This window comes from Mytilus trossulus, chromosome 5, assembly GCF_036588685.1.
Source record: "Mytilus trossulus isolate FHL-02 chromosome 5, PNRI_Mtr1.1.1.hap1, whole genome shotgun sequence".
Taxonomy (NCBI): Eukaryota; Metazoa; Mollusca; class Bivalvia; order Mytilida; family Mytilidae; genus Mytilus; species Mytilus trossulus.
Window position 1 is genome coordinate 7,201,370 of NC_086377.1, and position 21,034 is coordinate 7,222,403.

The window sequence follows — 21,034 nt, forward strand, 5'->3', positions numbered from 1 at the left end:
TGTTGATGCCAATTCAGTTAACATAAGACTGGCTGTTGGTGGATAGATGATGATGCCGATTCAGTTTACATAAGACTGGCTGTTGGTGGATAGATGAGAATGCCGATTCAGTTTACATAAGACTGGCTGTTGGTGGAGAGATGATGATGCCGATTCAGTTTACATAAGACTGGCTGTTGGTGGAGAGATGATGATGCTGATTCAGTTTACATAAGACTGGCTGTTGGTGGAGAGATGTTGATGATGATTCAGTTTACATAAGACTGGCTGTTGGTGGATAGATGAGAATGCCGATTCAGTTAACATAAGACTGGCTGTTGGTGGAGAGATGTTGATGATGATTCAGTTTACATAAGACTGGCTGTTGGTGGATAGATGTTGATGTCGATTCAGTTTACATAAGACTGGCTGTTGGTGGAGAGATGATGATGCCGATTCAGTTAACATAAGACTTGCTGTTGGTTGACAGATGATGATGCAGATTCAGTTTACATAAGAGTGGCTGTTGGTGAATAGATGAGGATGCCCATTCAGTTTACATTAAGACTGGCTGTTGGTGAATAGATGATGATGCCGATTCAGTTTACACAAGACTGGCTGTTGGTAGAGAGATGATGATGCCGATTCAGTTTACATAAGACTGACTGTTGGTGGATAGATGATGATGCTGATTCAGTTAACATGAGACTGACTGTTGGTGGAGAGATGTTGATGTCGATTCAGTTTACATGAGACTGACTGTTGGTGGAGAGATGTTGATGCTGATTCAGTTTACATAAGACTGACTGTTGGTGGAGAGATGTTGATGCTGATTCAGTTTACATAAGACTGACTGTTGGTGGAGAGATGTTGATGATGATTCATTTTACATAAGACTGGCTGTTGGTGAGGAGATGAGAAAGCTGATTCAGTTAACATGAGACCTGACTGTTGGTGGAGAGATGTTGATGTCGATTCAGTTTACATGAGACTGGCTGTTGGTGGAGAGATGTTGATGTCGATTCAGTTTACATGAGACTGACTGTTGGTGGATAGATGATGATGCTGATTCAGTTTACATGAGACTGACTGTTGGTAGAGAGATGATGATGCCGATTCAGTTTACATGAGACTGGCTGTTGGTGGAGAGATGTTGATGCCAATTCAGTTTACATAAGACTGGCTGTTGGTAGAGAGATGATGATGCTGATTCAGTTTACATGAGACTGGCTGTTGGTAGAGAGATGTTGATGCCGATTCAGTTTACATAAGACTGGCTGTTGGTGGAGAGATGTTGATGTCCATTCAGTTTACATAAGACTGACTGTTGGTAGAGAGATGATGATGCTGATTCAGTTTACATGAGACTGGCTGTTGTTCGAGAGATGTTGATGATGATTCAGTTTACATAACACTGGCTGTTGGTGGATAGATGTTGATGTCGATTCAGTTTACATGAGACTGACTGTTGGTAGAGAGATGAGGATGCTGTTTCAGTTTACATAAGACTGACTGTTGGTAGAGAGATGTTGATGCCAATTCAGTTGACATAAGACTGGCTGTTGGTGGATAGATGATAATGCTGATTCAGTTTACATAAGACTGGCTGTTGGTGGAGAGATGATGATGCCGATTCAGTTTACATAAGACTGGCTGTTGGTGGAGAGATGTTGATGCTGATTCAGTTTACATAAGACTGGCTGTTGGTGGAGAGATGTTGATGCTGATTCAGTTAACATAAGACTGACTGTTGGTGGAGAGATGTTGATGATGATTCAGTTTACATAAGACTGGCTGTTGGTGGATAGATGATGATGATGATTCAGTTTACATAAGACTGGCTGTTGGTGAGGAGATGAGAATGCTGATTCAGTTTACATAAGACTGGCTGTTGGTGGAGAGATGTTGATGCCGATTTAGTTTACATAAGACTGGCTGTTGGTGAGGAGATGAGAATGCCGATTCAGTTTACATAAGACTGGCTGTTGGTGGATAGATGATGATGCTGATTCAGTTTACATAAGACTGGCTGTTGGTGGATAGATGATGATGCTGATTCAGTTTACATAAGACTGGCTGTTGGTGGAGAGATGTTGATGCCGATTCAGTTTCCATAAGACTGACTGTTGGTGGAGAGATGTTGATGAGGATTCAGTTTACATGAGACTGGCTGTTGGTGAGGAGATGAGAATGCTGATTCAGTTTACATAAGACTTACTGTTGGAGGAGAGATGTTAATGCCGATTCAGTTAACATAAGACTGGCTGTTGGTGGAGAGATGTTGATGATGATTCAGTTTACATAAGACTGGCTGTTGTTGGAGAGATGTTGATGTCGATTCAGTTTACATAAGACTGGCTGTTGGTGGAGAGATGTTGATGATGATTCAGTTTACATAAGACTGACTGTTGGTGGATAGATGATGATGCTGATTCAGTTAACATGAGACTGACTGTTGGTGGAGAGATGTTGATGTCGATTCAGTTTACATGAGACTGACTGTTGGTGGAGAGATGTTGATGCTGATTCAGTTTACATAAGACTGACTGTTGGTGGAGAGATGTTGATGCTGATTCAGTTTACATAAGACTGACTGTTGGTGGAGAGATGTTGATGATGATTCATTTTACATAAGACTGGCTGTTGGTGAGGAGATGAGAAAGCTGATTCAGTTAACATGAGACCTGACTGTTGGTGGAGAGATGTTGATGTCGATTCAGTTTACATGAGACTGGCTGTTGGTGGAGAGATGTTGATGTCGATTCAGTTTACATGAGACTGACTGTTGGTGGATAGATGATGATGCTGATTCAGTTTACATGAGACTGACTGTTGGTAGAGAGATGATGATGCTGATTCAGTTTACATGAGACTGGCTGTTGGTGGAGAGATGTTGATGCCAATTCAGTTTACATAAGACTGGCTGTTGGTAGAGAGATGATGATGCTGATTCAGTTTACATGAGACTGGCTGTTGGTAGAGAGATGTTGATGCCGATTCAGTTTACATAAGACTGGCTGTTGGTGGAGAGATGTTGATGTCCATTCAGTTTACATAAGACTGACTGTTGGTAGAGAGATGATGATGCTGATTCAGTTTACATGAGACTGGCTGTTGTTCGAGAGATGTTGATGATGATTCAGTTTACATAAGACTGGCTGTTGGTGGATAGATGTTGATGTCGATTCAGTTTACATGAGACTGACTGTTGGTAGAGAGATGAGGATGCTGTTTCAGTTTACATAAGACTGACTGTTGGTAGAGAGATGTTGATGCCGATTCAGTTGACATAAGACTGGCTGTTGGTGGATAGATGATAATGCTGATTCAGTTTACATAAGACTGGCTGTTGGTGGAGAGATGATGATGCCGATTCAGTTTACATAAGACTGGCTGTTGGTGGAGAGATGTTGATGCTGATTCAGTTTACATAAGACTGGCTGTTGGTGGAGAGATGTTGATGCTGATTCAGTTAACATAAGACTGACTGTTGGTGGAGAGATGTTGATGATGATTCAGTTTACATAAGACTGGCTGTTGGTGGATAGATGATGATGATGATTCAGTTTACATAAGACTGGCTGTTGGTGAGGAGATGAGAATGCTGATTCAGTTTACATAAGACTGGCTGTTGGTGGAGAGATGTTGATGCCGATTTAGTTTACATAAGACTGGCTGTTGGTGAGGAGATGAGAATGCCGATTCAGTTTACATAAGACTGGCTGTTGGTGGATAGATGATGATGCTGATTCAGTTTACATAAGACTGGCTGTTGGTGGATAGATGATGATGCTGATTCAGTTTACATAAGACTGGCTGTTGGTGGAGAGATGTTGATGCCGATTCAGTTTCCATAAGACTGACTGTTGGTGGAGAGATGTTGATGATGATTCATTTTACATAAGACTGGCTGTTGGTGAGGAGATGAGAAAGCTGATTCAGTTAACATGAGACCTGACTGTTGGTGGAGAGATGTTGATGTCGATTCAGTTTACATGAGACTGGCTGTTGGTGGAGAGATGTTGATGTCGATTCAGTTTACATGAGACTGACTGTTGGTGGAGAGATGTTGATGCTGATTCAGTTTACATAAGACTGACTGTTGGTGGAGAGATGTTGATGCTGATTCAGTTTACATAAGACTGACTGTTGGTGGAGAGATGTTGATGATGATTCATTTTACATAAGACTGACTGTTGGTGAGGAGATGAGAAAGCTGATTCAGTTAACATGAGACCTGACTGTTGGTGGAGAGATGTTGATGTCGATTCAGTTTACATGAGACTGGCTGTTGGTGGAGAGATGTTGATGTCGATTCAGTTTACATGAGACTGACTGTTGGTGGATAGATGATGATGCTGATTCAGTTTACATGAGACTGACTGTTGGTAGAGAGATGATGATGCTGATTCAGTTTACATGAGACTGGCTGTTGGTGGAGAGATGTTGATGCCAATTCAGTTTACATAAGACTGGCTGTTGGTAGAGAGATGATGATGCTGATTCAGTTTACATGAGACTGGCTGTTGGTAGAGAGATGTTGATGCCGATTCAGTTTACATAAGACTGGCTGTTGGTGGAGAGATGTTGATGTCCATTCAGTTTACATAAGACTGACTGTTGGTAGAGAGATGATGATGCTGATTCAGTTTACATGAGACTGGCTGTTGTTCGAGAGATGTTGATGATGATTCAGTTTACATAAGACTGGCTGTTGGTGGATAGATGTTGATGTCGATTCAGTTTACATGAGACTGACTGTTGGTAGAGAGATGAGGATGCTGTTTCAGTTTACATAAGACTGACTGTTCGTAGAGAGATGTTGATGCCGATTCAGTTGACATAAGACTGGCTGTTGGTGGATAGATGATAATGCTGATTTAGTTTACATAAGACTGGCTGTTGGTGGAGAGATGATGATGACGATTCAGTTTACATAAGACTGGCTGTTGGTGGAGAGATGTTGATGCTGATTCAGTTTACATAAGACTGGCTGTTGGTGGAGAGATGTTGATGCTGATTCAGTTAACATAAGACTGACTGTTGGTGGAGAGATGTTGATGATGATTCAGTTTACATAAGACTGGCTGTTGGTGGATAGATGATGATGATGATTCAGTTTACATAAGACTGGCTGTTGGTGAGGAGATGAGAATGCTGATTCAGTTTACATAAGACTGGCTGTTGGTGGAGAGATGTTGATGCCGATTTAGTTTACATAAGACTGGCTGTTGGTGAGGAGATGAGAATGCCGATTCAGTTTACATAAGACTGGCTGTTGGTGGATAGATGATGATGCTGATTCAGTTTACATAAGACTGGCTGTTGGTGGATAGATGATGATGCTGATTCAGTTTACATAAGACTGGCTGTTGGTGGAGAGATGTTGATGCCGATTCAGTTTCCATAAGACTGACTGTTGGTGGAGAGATGTTGATGATGATTCAGTTTACATGAGACTGGCTGTTGGTGAGGAGATAAGAATGCTGATTCAGTTTACATAAGACTTACTGTTGGAGGAGAGATGTTAATGCCGATTCAGTTTACATAAGACTGGCTGTTGGTGGAGAGATGTTGATGATGATTCAGTTTACATAAGACTGGCTGTTGTTGGAGAGATGTTGATGTCGATTCAGTTTACATAAGACTGGCTGTTGGTGGAGAGATGTTGATGATGATTCAGTTTACATAAGACTGGCTGTTGGTGGAGAGATGTTGATGCCGATTCAGTTTACATAAGACTGGCTGTTGGTGGAGAGATGAGGATGCTGTTTCAGTTTACATAAGACTGGCTGTTGGAGGAGAGATGTTGATGCCGATTTAGTTTACATAAGACTGGCTGTTGGTGGAGAGATGTTGATGCCGATTCAGTTTACATAAGACTGGCTATTGGTGGAGAGATGAGGATGCTGTTTCAGTTTACATAAGACTGGCTGTTGGTGGAGAGATGTTGATGCTGTTTCAGTTAACATAAGACTAGCTGTTGGTGGAGAGATGTTGATGCCGATTCAGTTAACATAAGACTGGCTGTTGGTGGAGAGATGAGAATGCCGATTCAGTTAACATAAGACTGACTGTTGGTAGATAGATGATGATGCCGATTCAGTTTACATAAGACTAGCTGTTGGTGGAGAGATGTTGAAGCCGATTCAGTTTACATAAGACTGGCTGTTGGTGGAGAGATGAGATGCTGTTTCAGTTTACATAAGACTGGCTGTTGGTGGAGAGATGTTGATGCTGTTTCAGTTAACATAAGACTAGCTGTTGGTGGAGAGATGTTGATGCCGATTCAGTTAACATAAGACTGGCTGTTGGTGGAGAGATGAGAATGCCGATTCAGTTAACATAAGACTGACTGTTGGTAGATAGATGATGATGCCGATTCAGTTTACATAAGACTAGCTGTTGGTGGAGAGATGTTGAAGCCGATTCAGTTTACATAAGACTGGCTGTTGGTGGAGAGATGATGACGCAGATTCAGTTTACATGATACTGGCTATTGGTGGAGAGATGAGGATGATTACAGATTAAGAGGCCTATTACAAGTCAATCTATTATATGGAATGCATGATATTCAGAATGCTCACATACTTTGGAGGGTTTTCTTAAGTTTCTTTGAAATTTTTTCTCTGTAAACTTTTCTATCATTGAAGATTTTTGTCTTGATGGCTGTTATCCTTTTTTTAATTTCAATATCTTGAAGGATTGGATGCTTCTGAAGAAACTCTCTTACATCTTTTGATCCTGAAAAAAACAACAATCTTGTTCATTGGCATAGTTATTCATTAAGCATACAGAAAAAAAAATTGTTGGAATTTATTTTACAGAGTTACCCATAATGTGCATTTGATAAGGCAGTGTCTATTGAAATGTGGCTGACTTTTATATTTGATGTTATATTTGTTTACTTTTTTCTCCTTTTTGCTTTATTTTTATTTTTTTATTCTTTGGGCTACTTTTACAATCTCTTAGTGTTGTAATTTAGTTCTAAGGTATCCATGCCTTTCCCCTGTAGAAAAAAAAGTTGAGGGCCAGTTGATGGCCATGTGGTGGACAGTTGAGGGTTACCTGTTATAGGTTGCATTTCTGTAAATATTGACAATGCAATTTCCCATAGGAACTCCTTTTATGGCTAAAACTGTACTACTTTTACTATGAAGTTTTGTTTATCCTAGAATTGAAAGTTAATATTCACCAAAATTTTTTTCAAAGGTCAAGATATAGAGCTGTGCTGCATATTTTCAACTTTTCTTTGCCCTGAACTTTTCAGAGTTTTAACTAACACTAATTTTCTTAACTACCCCCACCTCAAATGAAAGGTTACAACAGATTTTAATCTAAACAATATGCACATGTTTATTTACTGCTAACATTCCCAAGTTATGTCTCTGTGAGGTGGATCAAAGAGAACACAACTGGGAACCAGTATGTAAGCAAAATTAATTTTCTACAAGTATTCAAGATCTCCCCAAAAGAGGCATGTTTTGAATCCAGGTAGCCCTCAACTGGCCCTCAACTATTTGCTCAACTGATAGCCAGCTAGCCCTCAACTCTTAGTTCAACTGGGGTCAGCAGGCCTCTACGATACTCTTTTTTCAACTTGTCCTACCAAAATTTACTTGTCCCAATGATATTGTTACTTGTCCAAAAAATTTCTATTAAAAAATAACCTTTTTACATTTTTAGTTTATAAAAGGAACAAAACGAATTTAAACAATAGACAGGATTTGATGTATTTCTTTTGATTTGAAATACTTTTCAAAAATACGAGTCAAGTACAACTAAATCTAGTCATGTCACGGGACTAAGGTTCTAGTTTTTCATCAATGTCAGTCTCATCAGACTCTAAACAAGAGGCACCATCTGATAGGCCTGTACACTCATTGGATTTGTATCCTGGTTTTTTTTTAAGTTGAAAAAAGTTTATTGAAATGCAATCAATAAAAAGAAGATAAGGTCTGATTGCCAATGAGACAACTCTCTGCAAGAGACCAAATGACACAGAAAACTATAGGTCACCATATTGTCAGTATTGGTTTTTTTTCTACTTATGATTAAATATGAGTTTGTGAATTTAATGGTAAATTAAAAAAAATATTTTTGTGAAAAAATTACTGGTATGGTATTTCTTATAAGGAACAGAATAATGTAGCAAAATGAGGTACTGATTTGTCTTGGTCCCAAAATATCTCCTGCCTTGTCAAACTGTCTATCAATCATGTCTACTAAATATGTTTTCTCAGTGCCAAACTGTCTATTAAAACTTGAGGTGACGAACTGTCCTGTTAAGTTACCTGATCTACAAAACGCATCATTGATTCGGATCAGTAAATACCTTTCACCTGTTAAAAAGTATCTGACAAAGAACCAGTTGAAAATAATCAATTGCAAGTAAACATGTTGAAGAAAAAAGTTTTGCATTTAAATAAACAGAATGCAGAAACATATCAAATTAATATTTGTTTTCGTGTTTTTTGTTTATAATAACTTTGTTCTTCAAAGTTGGATTACATTTATTTTCTGCTGAATAATTGTGCTTGTCCCGACGGACAAGCTTGATACAGCTTTTACTTGTCTGACTTTTTTCACCTCTAGTACCGGGCAATCGGACAAGCGTTATTGTCGATGGCCTGGTCCAGTTGAGCAATGCAGTTGGCTTAGTGATCATTTTTCTGCATAGGTTTTGTATTTGATAATCGATAATGCAAAAGTTTACCTGGCAATGACCCTTTGTTGTCCAAGCTAGATGTATCTGTAATGTATCTCTTAAAATAAACATCCACTACTTTAGTATTCTCTTCAGTCCATAATTTATATTTTCTTTTTGTTCCTATAAAATATTCAATTACAAAGCTACTTGTTTAATAATTGTAATCACTCATAAATCAAGTTACCTAAAATCTCCATAGATTTTGGGTTTGAAATAAATAACAATTTGAACATCAACCTTTTAATTTCCATGAATATAAATTCTGAAAACCTGCAAAATATTTATTCTAATTTATAATTAAATGTTGATGTTCAAATTCTAATGTATATCCATATCGTTCATCAGCTGCATATACAAATTCCAATACAATATTAATTATCACTACAGTAGTCCCTCTATGAAACAGCCCCACCCTAGAACGGCCACCTCCCTTATTGGTCCACGTTAGGCTTACAATTCTGCAATTATATGCAGAAGTACCTCCCATGTATAGCCAATTCCTTTATCTGGCCAGTGGCTAGGTGTTTTCATGCTAGATTTGAAAAAATTAGGCCAGCTAATGTTCTCATGTAAAACAGGCTTTGGTATTTTGTACAGGCACATAACATTGACAAGAAAGATACTTCCTATAGTTTGATAAAAAATTTGTGTATGATTGTAAATTCAACAGTTCAGGGAAACTTGCAACATCATTTGGTGTGGGGGAAACATAGATCAATGATATTGTAATATATAGAAAATCAGATGGGTCAGCTATTCAAAAATTGCATCAACAGAAAAATTGTAAAATTGCTATGAATAATGATGAAACCAATAGGAAAACTAACATGTTCATGGATATCTAATTTCATGGTTTTGCCAAAGTCTGCATTCACACTTATGGAATTTTTTTTTATTTGTTGAACATTTGATTTTGTGGATTACCTGTACCCACCAAATTCACAATGATTTGTATCCAACAAATAATAATGCATCCACAGAAGTTCTAATTGAATAAATTTGACAGGAAAAATTTAAAAGTTTAAAACAGAGGGAAACTTGTCAAATTGTTAACATAATACTGTGGATTCATTATTATTCGTTAGATACCAATTTTCGTGGGTTTTGTGGGTACAGGTGAACCACAAATTTCAATGTTCATATTATCATTAGGCTCTGTATACAGAGATTGGCAAAACCAAGAAATTAAATATCCACGAAATTGCAAGTTTTCAGCAATCCACAAAAATTGATACCAGCGAAAATAAATGAATCCACAGTACGCATTTTTGCCACAAAACAAATGTCAAGATCTTGCAAATCTACTGCACAATATTGTGCAATTGAAGATTTCTTCTTCTGAATCATTTGACAGGAATTTGGAATACTCAGGGTCCATTTTCAAAGGGTATTTTAAGAAAGACTTTGAAGTGAAAAAAATAGGACTTTAGTTTTAGCTGAATGAAGAGGAAACCAGTTTATTCAGTGTCAGTTTACTAAGGTTTGACTGTTTGAGATAAAATTATTATTGCAGCTTTAGTGTCAATGTTATAGAAAGTTACCTTTTTCTGCCTCAGGTTCAGTTGGAACTTTCTGAAGTTTTGCAGCCTTGTTATCATCATATGTTGAACTTTTCCCTAAAAATAACAATAACTCAACTATATAGTATGATGCAATCTATAATACTCTTTCTCAGTCATAAGAACTTTCCATCATTACCGAACTGAACAAAGAAATAACACGATGGGTGTCGTATACGGTGCAGGAAATGCTTACCCTTCTAGAGCACCTGATTTCACTCCCGGTTTATAGTGGAGTTCATGTTGTTTCTTAATTATTATTTATAACTGTTGATGTAAATGTCCTTTGGTTTTGTGAGTCTTTGTTTACTCCTTGGTTTTGATTGTTATTGTCTTCCTTTCTTATCTATATTTAAGAAATAAGCTCCATCTGGAGGTTTTTTATATTAATGCTGAGGTGAAACTCTAAACAGTTGGAGCAAGATTGGACAAAATTTTCAAGCTTGAAATGGTGTGAATTTGGAATGTGATCAATTTGTCAAATAGACCTCTGTAACATCAGTCTCTGATTTGACACTTTCCCTTTGTGTTCATTGTTTCTTTTTGCATTAGAATCCTTGTGTTATCTGAGTTGTGACACAAGAGATTAGTTTTGACAAGTAATAATTGATGTTAATAAGAGTATTGAGACTAAATCATTAGACAGGAATTTGGAATACACAGGGTCCATTTTACAAAGGGTATTTTAAGAAAGACTTTGAAGTAAAAACAATAGGACTTTAGTTTTAGCTGAATGAACAGGAAACCAGTTTATTCAGGGTCAGTTTACTAAGGTTTGACTGTATGAGATAAAATTATTATTGCAGCTTTAGTGTCAAAGTTATAGAAAGTTACCTTTTACTGCCTCAGGTTCAGTTGGAACTTTCTGAAGTTTTGCAGCCTTGTTATCATCATATGTTGAACTTTTCCCTAAAAATAACAATAACTCAACTATATAGTATGATGCAATCTATAATACTCTTTCTCAGTCATAAGAACTTTCCATCATTACCGAACTGAACAAAGAAATAACACGATGGGTGTCGTATACAGTGCAGGAAATGCTTACCCTTCCAGAGCACCTGATTTCACTCCCGGTTTATAGTGGAGTTCATGTTGTTTCTTAATTATTATTTATAACTGTTGATGTAAATGTCCTTTGGTTTTGTGAGTCTTTGTTTACTCCTTGGTTTTGATTGTTATTGTCTTCCTTTCTTATCTATGTTTAAGAAATAAGCTCCATCTGGAGGTTTTTTATATTACTGCTGAGGTCAAACTCTAAACAGTTGGAGCAAGATTGGACAAAATTTTCAAGCTTGAAATGGTGTGAATTTGGAATATGATCAAGTTAGTTATACATTACTATAGACTCGTGACACAATAAATGTGGTCGGAGAACTTTATTTGAGTTACCATATAGCAACGATCTATTTTGTCCCTAGCAACTTATTCCAAATTCATTAGTGTTAATTAGTTTAACTTCCATTTAGAACATACATATGTAAGTAAAACTTCAAAACACTTAACAAAACAACTGTTGAGCTGCATGGAAAGTTTGTATTTCGGATGTTCAACCTGACAGGATTTAAAAACATTGGCACCTGATGTTCAAGGGACTTGTTCTTTAAATAGGCCAATTAGATGTGCAACATTGAAAAGAAGCAAAATTGATAACAAGAACACAGCTTGACTCACTATCACATTATTTACCCATTCATTTAAAAAAAATTAATAACAAGTTATACAAGACAGCCATTGTTCTAAGTTTAAACTTACTTTTGTTTGTTCTTCTCTCTACTTGCTCCTCTGTATCACCAGATATCATAGAATCATTTGAAGAACATGGTTCATCTTCACAATCTCTTAAGTTTATATCACTTACATCTGTTGTATTTAAAATCTAAACAGAAAACAAACTTAAGACTTGTTGACTATTTTATTAATTGTGACTGTTTATTTAACGCATCATGTAAATGTAGCGGAATTTGATGAGACTGTTATTAAAGTGAGAGGGTTAGCGCTATAGAACCAGGTTTAATCCACCATTTTCTACATTTGAAAATGCCTGTACCAAGTCAGGAATATGACAGTTCTTGTCCATTCGTTTTTGATGCGTTTTGTATTTTGATTTTGCCATGTGATTATGGACTTTCCAAATTGATTTTCCTCTGAGTTCAGTATTTTTGTGATTTTACTTTTTAAAGGATGTACATTGACCTATAACGGTTTACTTTTATAAATTGTTATTTGGATGGGGATTTGTCTTATTGGCACTCACATCACATCTCCCAATATCTAAATACTCTCAAAACTTTCCTGTTTAAGGTGTATAAAATATTTTATGGAAGAACCTGCAAAATCTGTTATGAAAGTGTGTATGTATTCTGAAACATAGCAATTGCAGTAAAGCCTCCACTTTCAAGATTCATAGCATACAAGACATCCAAATATACTTAATACTTTTGAACTTGACATAAAATGTAAGAAAGAATGTTTAAACAACAGCTGTCAGAATGTCAAGAAACCAGACTTTTTTTACATCTATTTGGGTCCCAGCATTTTTCAAAATCACAAGGACCAAAATCCTGCACAGGAATAGTGACAATCATCAATACAAAACAGTTGTTTTACATTGTCTTATCAGGCCCTTTTATAGCTGACTATCAAGTATGGGGCTTTGCTCATTTTTGATGGCCGTATGGTGACCTATATTTGTTGATGTCTGTGTCATTTGGTCTCTTGTGGACAGTTGTCCCATTGGCACTCATACCACATCTTCGTTTTTATATTGACCTCCATTTTATCATAACTAACAACATATTAAAATTTGAAAAGCTTTGCTTTGAAGGATTTATGAATAAATGCACAAATACAACTGGATATGCCATTTTTCAATCTTTCAAGAACCATAACTCATGAACAGTGAAAGTGAAAATCCTTCATATCAAGCATGACCTCCATTTAGTCATCTAATGAGTAAAAATATTTTAAAATTCTACAAGCTTTTTAAAAAGGTTCCTCAGTTTATGTATGATCCATCTTTTTTTCAAAATCACTATAAAACATTTATGTACCTTGTAAATATCAAGTACTGACAAAAATACAACATGTATTATTAACTAGCTATAGGGTGATATTTACCATGTGGGATCTCTCGGATTCATCATCACTACAGTCTGAAAAAAACCACCAACAGTTTGATATGTTCAGAATAACATATTGGAGATAAACACAAATAAATGGAGATTGTCATGTTGTGTCCATAAATGATGCCCCTGTTTAAAAATTATAAAGGGACATAGCTCAAGAACTTGAAAAGTGACACTACCCAAACATGTACTTGTTCTGGGTTTTTTTGGCAAACAAGTATTGTAAATTGTGTATAGGTCTCATAATGTTTGGTAGGGACAAACTTAAGTAATAGAACAGAAACTAAAAATTATGCAATTTTTCCATTTTTAACCAGATTATGATTCAAATGATGCAACCAAATTTCATCTGTGTTTGTGGTAAAAAGTATTGTGTATAAGTTTTCTAATGTTTGGTTTAAGCAAACTCAAGTCAGAAAACAGAAACTAAAATTTTTGCTATTTTTCTATTTATAAAGGGCCATAACTGTGAACGGTAAAAGTGACACCACCATAAGTCAAACTTGATCTGTGTTTTGTGTAATAAACATTGTACATAACATTTGGTAGAGGCAAAGTTATGTTTAAAATTTTGTAATTTTTCCATTTATAAAGGGACAGAACTCTATAATGGTTAGAGTGACACTACCATCATTCAAACTTGATCTGTATTTTGTGATAATACACCTTGTGTACAAGTTACATAACATTTGATTGAAGCAAACTTAAGTTAGAGAACAGAAACAAATTTTGAGACGTACGTAGGTACATTCAGACAAGGGTAAAATCAAATGTCCCCCTGCTATAGTTTGGGCATACAAATTACCAAGCAAAGTTAACATTTTTATGTCAACTTACAGGTATGGATTTTTAAAGAAAGTATTGACTCTTACACCTTCTGAAATGTTTAACCTTCCAAATCCCACTCACAAAATTCACATGCACGATTAACCACTCCATTGACTTATACACTACCCAAATGGAATTAACTGGAAAAAATGTATGCATGCATGATCATCCCAAAAAATGTGCACTACTAGGGTGACTACATAAATACAGATGTCATATCACGGAGATAATGCATATTCCAATTAAAAACAGGCCCATTTAAAAAAAATCACCAAAAGCACCAAAATTAAACGTCCTGAAGCTCCTGACATTGAAGTATACAAATTTTCAGTAGGTCCCACTATCCAGTTTGAGAGGACAAAAAAACCTTATGGATGTTTATATAGAAGATGACGCCAAATTAAAAGAAACTTGACCTATTGGATAGAAGGCGCTTAAAATAGATTTTTGCATGAAACATATTATTTTCATTCTTCATACCTGGAAGTAAATCAAAAACTGATTCAGCTGCCAGCCAAGCATCACCTGTGAAGTATTCTTTTGCTGCATCTTGTAGCATCAGATCTTTCATGCAGCTTGCAGCTCTTATTTTTTCTGGTCTTTGTTCTACTTCATCTTCCTCTATCAATCCTTTTCCTGATATTGCCCTTACTGCAACATTATCATCCACCAGTTCATTCAAAAAGTCTGAAATCAAAAGTAACCAACATTTAAATATTTCTGTTATTCATTAACAACATAATATTTTTGATCTTATTGTCTATGGACAATGAATGAACCTGATATTGCAATCTGGCAATTACTACAAGCATTAATCATGTTAAGGACAGTCACAAAAACTATTATTTTATCATTCCTCAACCTAATCAGTTTGTAAAAACGGGTACATATTCAGTGGTTAAGAAAAAAAATTCTGTTTAAACCACATTATTTATTAACGTATAAAGATTTACAACAATTGACTGTTTACATTTAAAGGTTCCTGATCTTTTTTTTTTTGTGACTTCTGTTGATCATCTCATTAAGTATTATAATCACTTACAATGCATAATATAAATAACATAAACTACCAAATTTGTTGCAACAGATGTGCATTTCAACAAATAATGTCTCTTCAGTGATGTTCAAGGCTGAAATATTTAAACCAAAACACTAATACAACTGATTTTGAATAATTTGAAGATCAACTCAACAGTCAATTATTTAGGTGGCATCTAGGCTTATGTACACAAATAAAGCCGCTGTAAGCACTGTAGGCAGATAACCAAAAACCAAGGCAAACATAATTATGAAAACTGTGGTAATATTGCTTCAATTTATTTTCAAAGATTTAAAAGAACAAACATTAAACATTCATATATAATTGTACATTTATGCAAATAATTCATAGTTTATCAAGGTTTTCAAAAGCAACACATATATCAAGTATATTTTTTTCGCTGTCATGAGTCTGCAGTGGTACAAATTCGCAATGATTGCAGTTCTTCTAGTTTATAGTTAATGTTCATATAAGTTGACTGTTAGTATTTCAATTTGACTTTAGTACGAGCTTGTAAAAGTATGAATGGACTTGCTTTCCTGAAAAGAAAACTGAGTTTGTGTTCTACAGTACAAAAGGTATGAGACACAAATCAGACAAATGTTTACTACTACAGGGATCAAAGGTGAGGTCTGACTGACCAGTTCATAGTAAATGTAAATGACCCCCACCTTCACCCCAAGTCTATGATGTCTAAGTTTGGAATAAAATGACAGGTAATTATAACGAGATTGTGTCCAAAGTCCACTTGCACTATCATTTGTATGTCATTCAGTCTTTTTTGAAATGAAAAACAGGAATGAATATGGTTTAGGAGTTGGTATTTCAATCTTTTACAAGTTATCAAAACACACACAAGAGGGGGTGGGGTGATCCTAGGGACTACGCCTATATTTCAATTATTTTTTTATCTTGTCATATGAATTAATATGGTTTGGGGTGGGGATCTCAACTGTTATCAAGTTTTCAAACAGGAATGAGTGGGTGATCCTAGTGACTTCCCCTATATTTCAATTGATTTGTTATATTGTCCAATGCATGAATATATATGGTTATGGGATGGGGATCTCATCTGTTTCTAAGTTATCAAACAGGAGAGGGTAAGGTGACCCTAAGAACTCTCCCTATATTTCATTTGATAAGTTCTCATCCATGAATATATATGGTTTAATTTAAAGTTGGGGATCTTGACTGTTTCCAATAACTCCATCAGGAGGGGTGGGGTGACTGCATTGACTCCCCCTATATTTAATTTAATTTAGAGGTTGGGATCCCCACTGTTTCAAAGTTCTCAAACAGGAAGGATGGGGTGACCACAGGGACTTCCCCTATATTTAATATGATTTGTTATATTGTTCCATACATGAATATATATGGTGTAGGGGTGGGGATCTTGATGGTTATGAAGTTCTCAAACAGGAGGAGTGGGTGACCCCCAGGGACCCCCCTATATTTCATTTGATTAGTTACTATTATATTGTCCAATACATGAATAATTATGGTTTAGGGTTGAGGATCTCAAATGTTTCCAAGTTCTCAAACAGGATGGTGTACAGTTACCCTAGAGACCCCCTTATAATTCATTTGATTCCTTCAACTTTTGCCATTAGGGAAATCTAAACTATTTGTCTTTAGAGATTTTCAGCGATTAAATATTTCATACATTTGTTTTTAACATCTTAGCCAAAAGCTCAGGGGATAATAAACTACATATGTGCTCTACTTCCTATGTGCAACTTCAAAACTTTTGGAAAAATCGACGATCATTTAAGATTTTTCTTGTAATATTTTTTGTAAATCAGAATTAAAAGTATGAAAAACTGTCCAATAAGTTATAAATAACATAAAATCCAGCTAGATAATAACAATGGCAAGTATTTCAGCAATTATTGGGTATAACACAAATCCAGGGTGCTTGTATAAGGCAGTTTAACTGCCTAAAAATAAAGCTACATATTTTGAGCAAATGTACGGTAAAGTGTTAATTTTAGACTTTTTATAATTTGGATAAATGTTTTACATAGTTATAAATCCCAAATGAGAATTTGATTCAAATCAGAGAACATGAATTCAATTTGACAGCTAATGTCCCTTTAAGATAAATTCCAAATCATATATCAGACTAACAGCAAATCAATTAAAACAATATCTGTATTTTTAAGCCGGTACCAAGGTTAAGTTTCATCAAAACATTGTTAATGTGAGAAAGAGTTGCACTAAAAAAATGTATTGACCAACAGATAGACATCCATCTACAGGCAGACTGAATGAAATTCATATATAATAAGTAGTAAAAGACATAATAGGATATATTAGAGAGCAACTAAATGGAAAAGACCAGTCAGCACAACAATACAAATACTATATAAAAATATGAATAACAAAAGAAAACTACATAAAATATAAACACTCCTCTGATAATGTACCATAATAAAAAAACATAATTTACGCAAGGAAACCACTTTACACTATAACTAAATCACTTTTGGTCATATATAATTAGTAAACTGTGAAAGTACAGAATATTATAAAAAAAAAGTCACAGGGCAAACACACTATGAACTACAACTGCATGCAGAATGATACCCATTTAATATTTAATAATCTAAACTGCAACTTTTAATCTTTTAATTATTATAAAAACAAAATTTTGATAAATGAAAGTCAGATTTCTGGTAGCGAGATGCTAGTACGATAAAGTGTTAATTTTATATCCTCATAGTTCTCGTACATATGGGAAATAGTAATTTTATCCTGGGCTTGATTTTGATAAGAATTATTTTAAAATTCAAGATACATTTATATCAAAAGTTCATGTTACTGTTTTCTTTAGGTGACCTAATTAACACCTTTGATGGTCTTTAATCTGTTGATCACATGATCTCAGGGTTTAAGTGAGTTTGTTATAACTTACATGGGTCAATGTTTACTTTGCAGTTTCTGTCAATTCAAACAATTTGTAATCTTCATATGTAATGGCTTAAATTTTTCAATTTTTTTTTTTGAAAACTAAAATCAATGAATCTAAAAACCAATGAAGATGTAAATGTTGCTCAAACCACAAGAATTAAAGTACTTTCACAGTACTGTATGTACCATTTAACTAATTAAATTTGACTAACCTTTAAGAGAGAAGGTAATTTCTGGATTTTTTGGACCAGTCTCTGCAACTTTTGATGAGGAAGCTTTCATGTTTCCTGCAAAAAAAAATTAACTTTCAGCATTAACATTTAACGCAAAGGCAAACCTCAATCAGAGTTGAGAACCACATCTGCTTGCAAAAATCTTAGGACACTTATTTTTCATCTATAGGTTTAATTTGGTTCAGGATATATATTTGTCTTCATCATTTGACAAGTGTAACTAGTAGGTTTTCATTAAAATTGATTGTTTTGGCTCCAGCATCTTCAGTTATATTGTATCTCTTAATTCTGATTTTTAGACCTTTATAGTTTATGTATATATATATATCTTATGTTTAATTGTGTCATATAATATTTCATTATGGCGTTTTAAATAAATCTGACTGTGTGTTTGTATTGCCTGAATTGTTTTATAAAAGTTATTTTAGGGCCATTTGTAGCAAAGTGAGTCAAGGACTCATGCTGAAGGTTGTACTGTGACTTTTAATTGTTTATATTTACTACTTCAGTTGTTGGATGGAGAGTTGTCTCACTGACAATATATCACATTTTATTTTTATGAACATGTAAAACTCTAATGTTGGGACTTACCCCCATTATTGTCTTGCTTCTTATATCTAAACATACGACGCCTTATCTTGTATGCAAAGTTTCATGGAGTGCATGGATAGAATGAATGACAAGACTGATTTTATGAAGGAGGGGAGTTATTATAAAAACTATTGTAATTATATGAAATCAAAAACTCAACTACATCTTTGCTAGCCAAGGGTTATGATCCTTAACAATGTACTTACCCCTGTCTAAACATTGAAGAGCTTTCCCAACAGATGTTGTTATCCTCACAGATTCAGGGCACTGGTATACATCTCTATTCATGTCTGCACTGTGCCCCATGTGTAAATAAAATAATCGGCGCTCTTTTTCTGGGATGTCCATTGCAGCATATAAAGTTGCAGCCCTGTGTCGCATATCAGTAGCAGTGATGTCCTTGCTAAGTCTAGCTTTTTTGCAACATTTTTTTACACAACTCCATCCAATTACATGTTCATCTTTACCAGCAGTTGTGGGAAATAAAAATTTATTTCCTTTCCCAATGCCGGCATCATCTCGAACTTTTTCATCTGCAAGGATTCTAATGGCATCCCAACAATCCTGGGGTATTAACAGTGACACAAGCTTTCTTTTTCCTGCTTGGTATGCAATCTTTAATTCACATAATAATTTTTGCTCAATGGGGTCCTCCACCTTTTCCACTGAATCTTGCGAAAACCAGACCCCATTTTCTGCATCATCCCATTCTGATAGTAAAAGCCTAGCAGGTTCGCCTCCTCTTCGAGCATTAAATAGTGTTAATCTGCATACAAGTAAATCTCTAATCTCAGCATATTCATTAGAAGTTATAAATTGGAATTTGGTTTTAATGTCTTTGATTTTATTTTCCAGCCATTCTTTCAACATCTTAACATCATCCTCATCTGGAAGGCGAGATGGCATCCTCAATTCTTTCTGTCTTAGTACAGTTATTTTATATTCTGCATCCCCAAATATACCTGGCCAGCAAAATTCCAATAAATCTCCGAAGCGCTTAATCTCATCAACTTCAGCATCTTTTTTTTGGATGAGAAATTCTCCAGTGAGATATTTGATAACTCTCTTTATGAGATAGCCATATCCGATTTTTAGCCCTGCTTTTGTGTGCCCAGTTTCTTCATTTATTGTTAGGGCTAAAATGGATGACTCCAACGAATGAAAATTGCCTCTGTCAAACATGTTTACAGCTGATTTAGCCTCAGCATCACCATTTATCTCACATTGTTTTCTAAATTCTAACAATAAATGGGCCAGTCTCCTCATATCTGACATAACTGATTTTCTTTTTTCTTCTTTTTTACTTTTCTTAGCCTCCACATTTCTATACATCTGCAGCCCAAATGATGTTATAAGATTGTCTGTTCTACATAAATTTCCTACCTCAGAATTATGGAATTTTGCTAGAACATCAAAGTTAAATGAAGAAGTAAACTTTGGAGATGCAATATGCACTGGATCTAAGGCTTTTGCTGTAGTTGTTGTAGATTCAACTGCAGTGCATGTGGATCTGTGTCTCTTATAGTAAGACTTTGTTAAAAAACCTTTACATAAAGAACAGTAAGCAAGTTGACCTGCTCCATGCTCCCTCTCTTTAAAATATTTTACTTCTGCTTGAGATCCTTCATCCTCCATTTTTTTCACCTGGTCTAAATTAGCTTTCCAAATACCTTCTTTCCTCAGGTTAGCCATTTGCTTTACTTGATCTTGATGGGGCAGCCTTTTTAAAACTTTGACCTCAGGAATATCTTTGTGTTTGCGAAGGATGTGATTGGACAATCTAGCCATAAGGAGACCACAGAAAGGGCAGGGTCTGTAAGGTTTTGACCTTGTTGATTTGCTTTTTTCTCCTGAAAGAAACATGTAAAAGAATCAAGTTAATAAAAACTCATTCAATAAAAGAGAGCCACTCATGACTTTAATTTAATTTGTCTGTTTAGGGAATAATGAAAGCAGGAGATGTGCTGAGGACTGTATTCTGCCTACAAAAATAAAACTGTTTCTAAGCTTAAAAATAATTGTTGAGCATGTGCTTTTTTACCAAAAACAAAGACATT

At 35.4% G+C, this 21,034-nt stretch overlaps 1 protein-coding gene across 2 annotated transcripts in view; it reads right to left on the bottom strand.

The window, feature by feature from the left end:
* Nucleotides 1-6,462: 6,462 nt before the first annotated feature.
* Nucleotides 6,463-21,034, bottom strand: part of LOC134718490 (uncharacterized) — a 42,501-nt gene continuing 27,929 nt past the window's right edge. For both annotated transcript variants that reach the window (XM_063581061.1, XM_063581062.1), the window contains exons 15-23: nucleotides 19,184-20,827; nucleotides 18,366-18,440; nucleotides 14,685-14,891; nucleotides 13,369-13,403; nucleotides 12,004-12,127; nucleotides 11,083-11,157; nucleotides 10,231-10,305; nucleotides 8,696-8,809; nucleotides 6,463-6,723 (exon numbers count right to left, since the gene is read on the bottom strand). In XM_063581061.1, coding sequence (XP_063437131.1) covers nucleotides 6,563-6,723; nucleotides 8,696-8,809; nucleotides 10,231-10,305; nucleotides 11,083-11,157; nucleotides 12,004-12,127; nucleotides 13,369-13,403; nucleotides 14,685-14,891; nucleotides 18,366-18,440; nucleotides 19,184-20,827 — 2,510 coding nt within the window. In that variant the 3' untranslated portion in view covers nucleotides 6,463-6,562. The remainder of the gene's footprint in view (nucleotides 6,724-8,695; nucleotides 8,810-10,230; nucleotides 10,306-11,082; nucleotides 11,158-12,003; nucleotides 12,128-13,368; nucleotides 13,404-14,684; nucleotides 14,892-18,365; nucleotides 18,441-19,183; nucleotides 20,828-21,034) is intronic.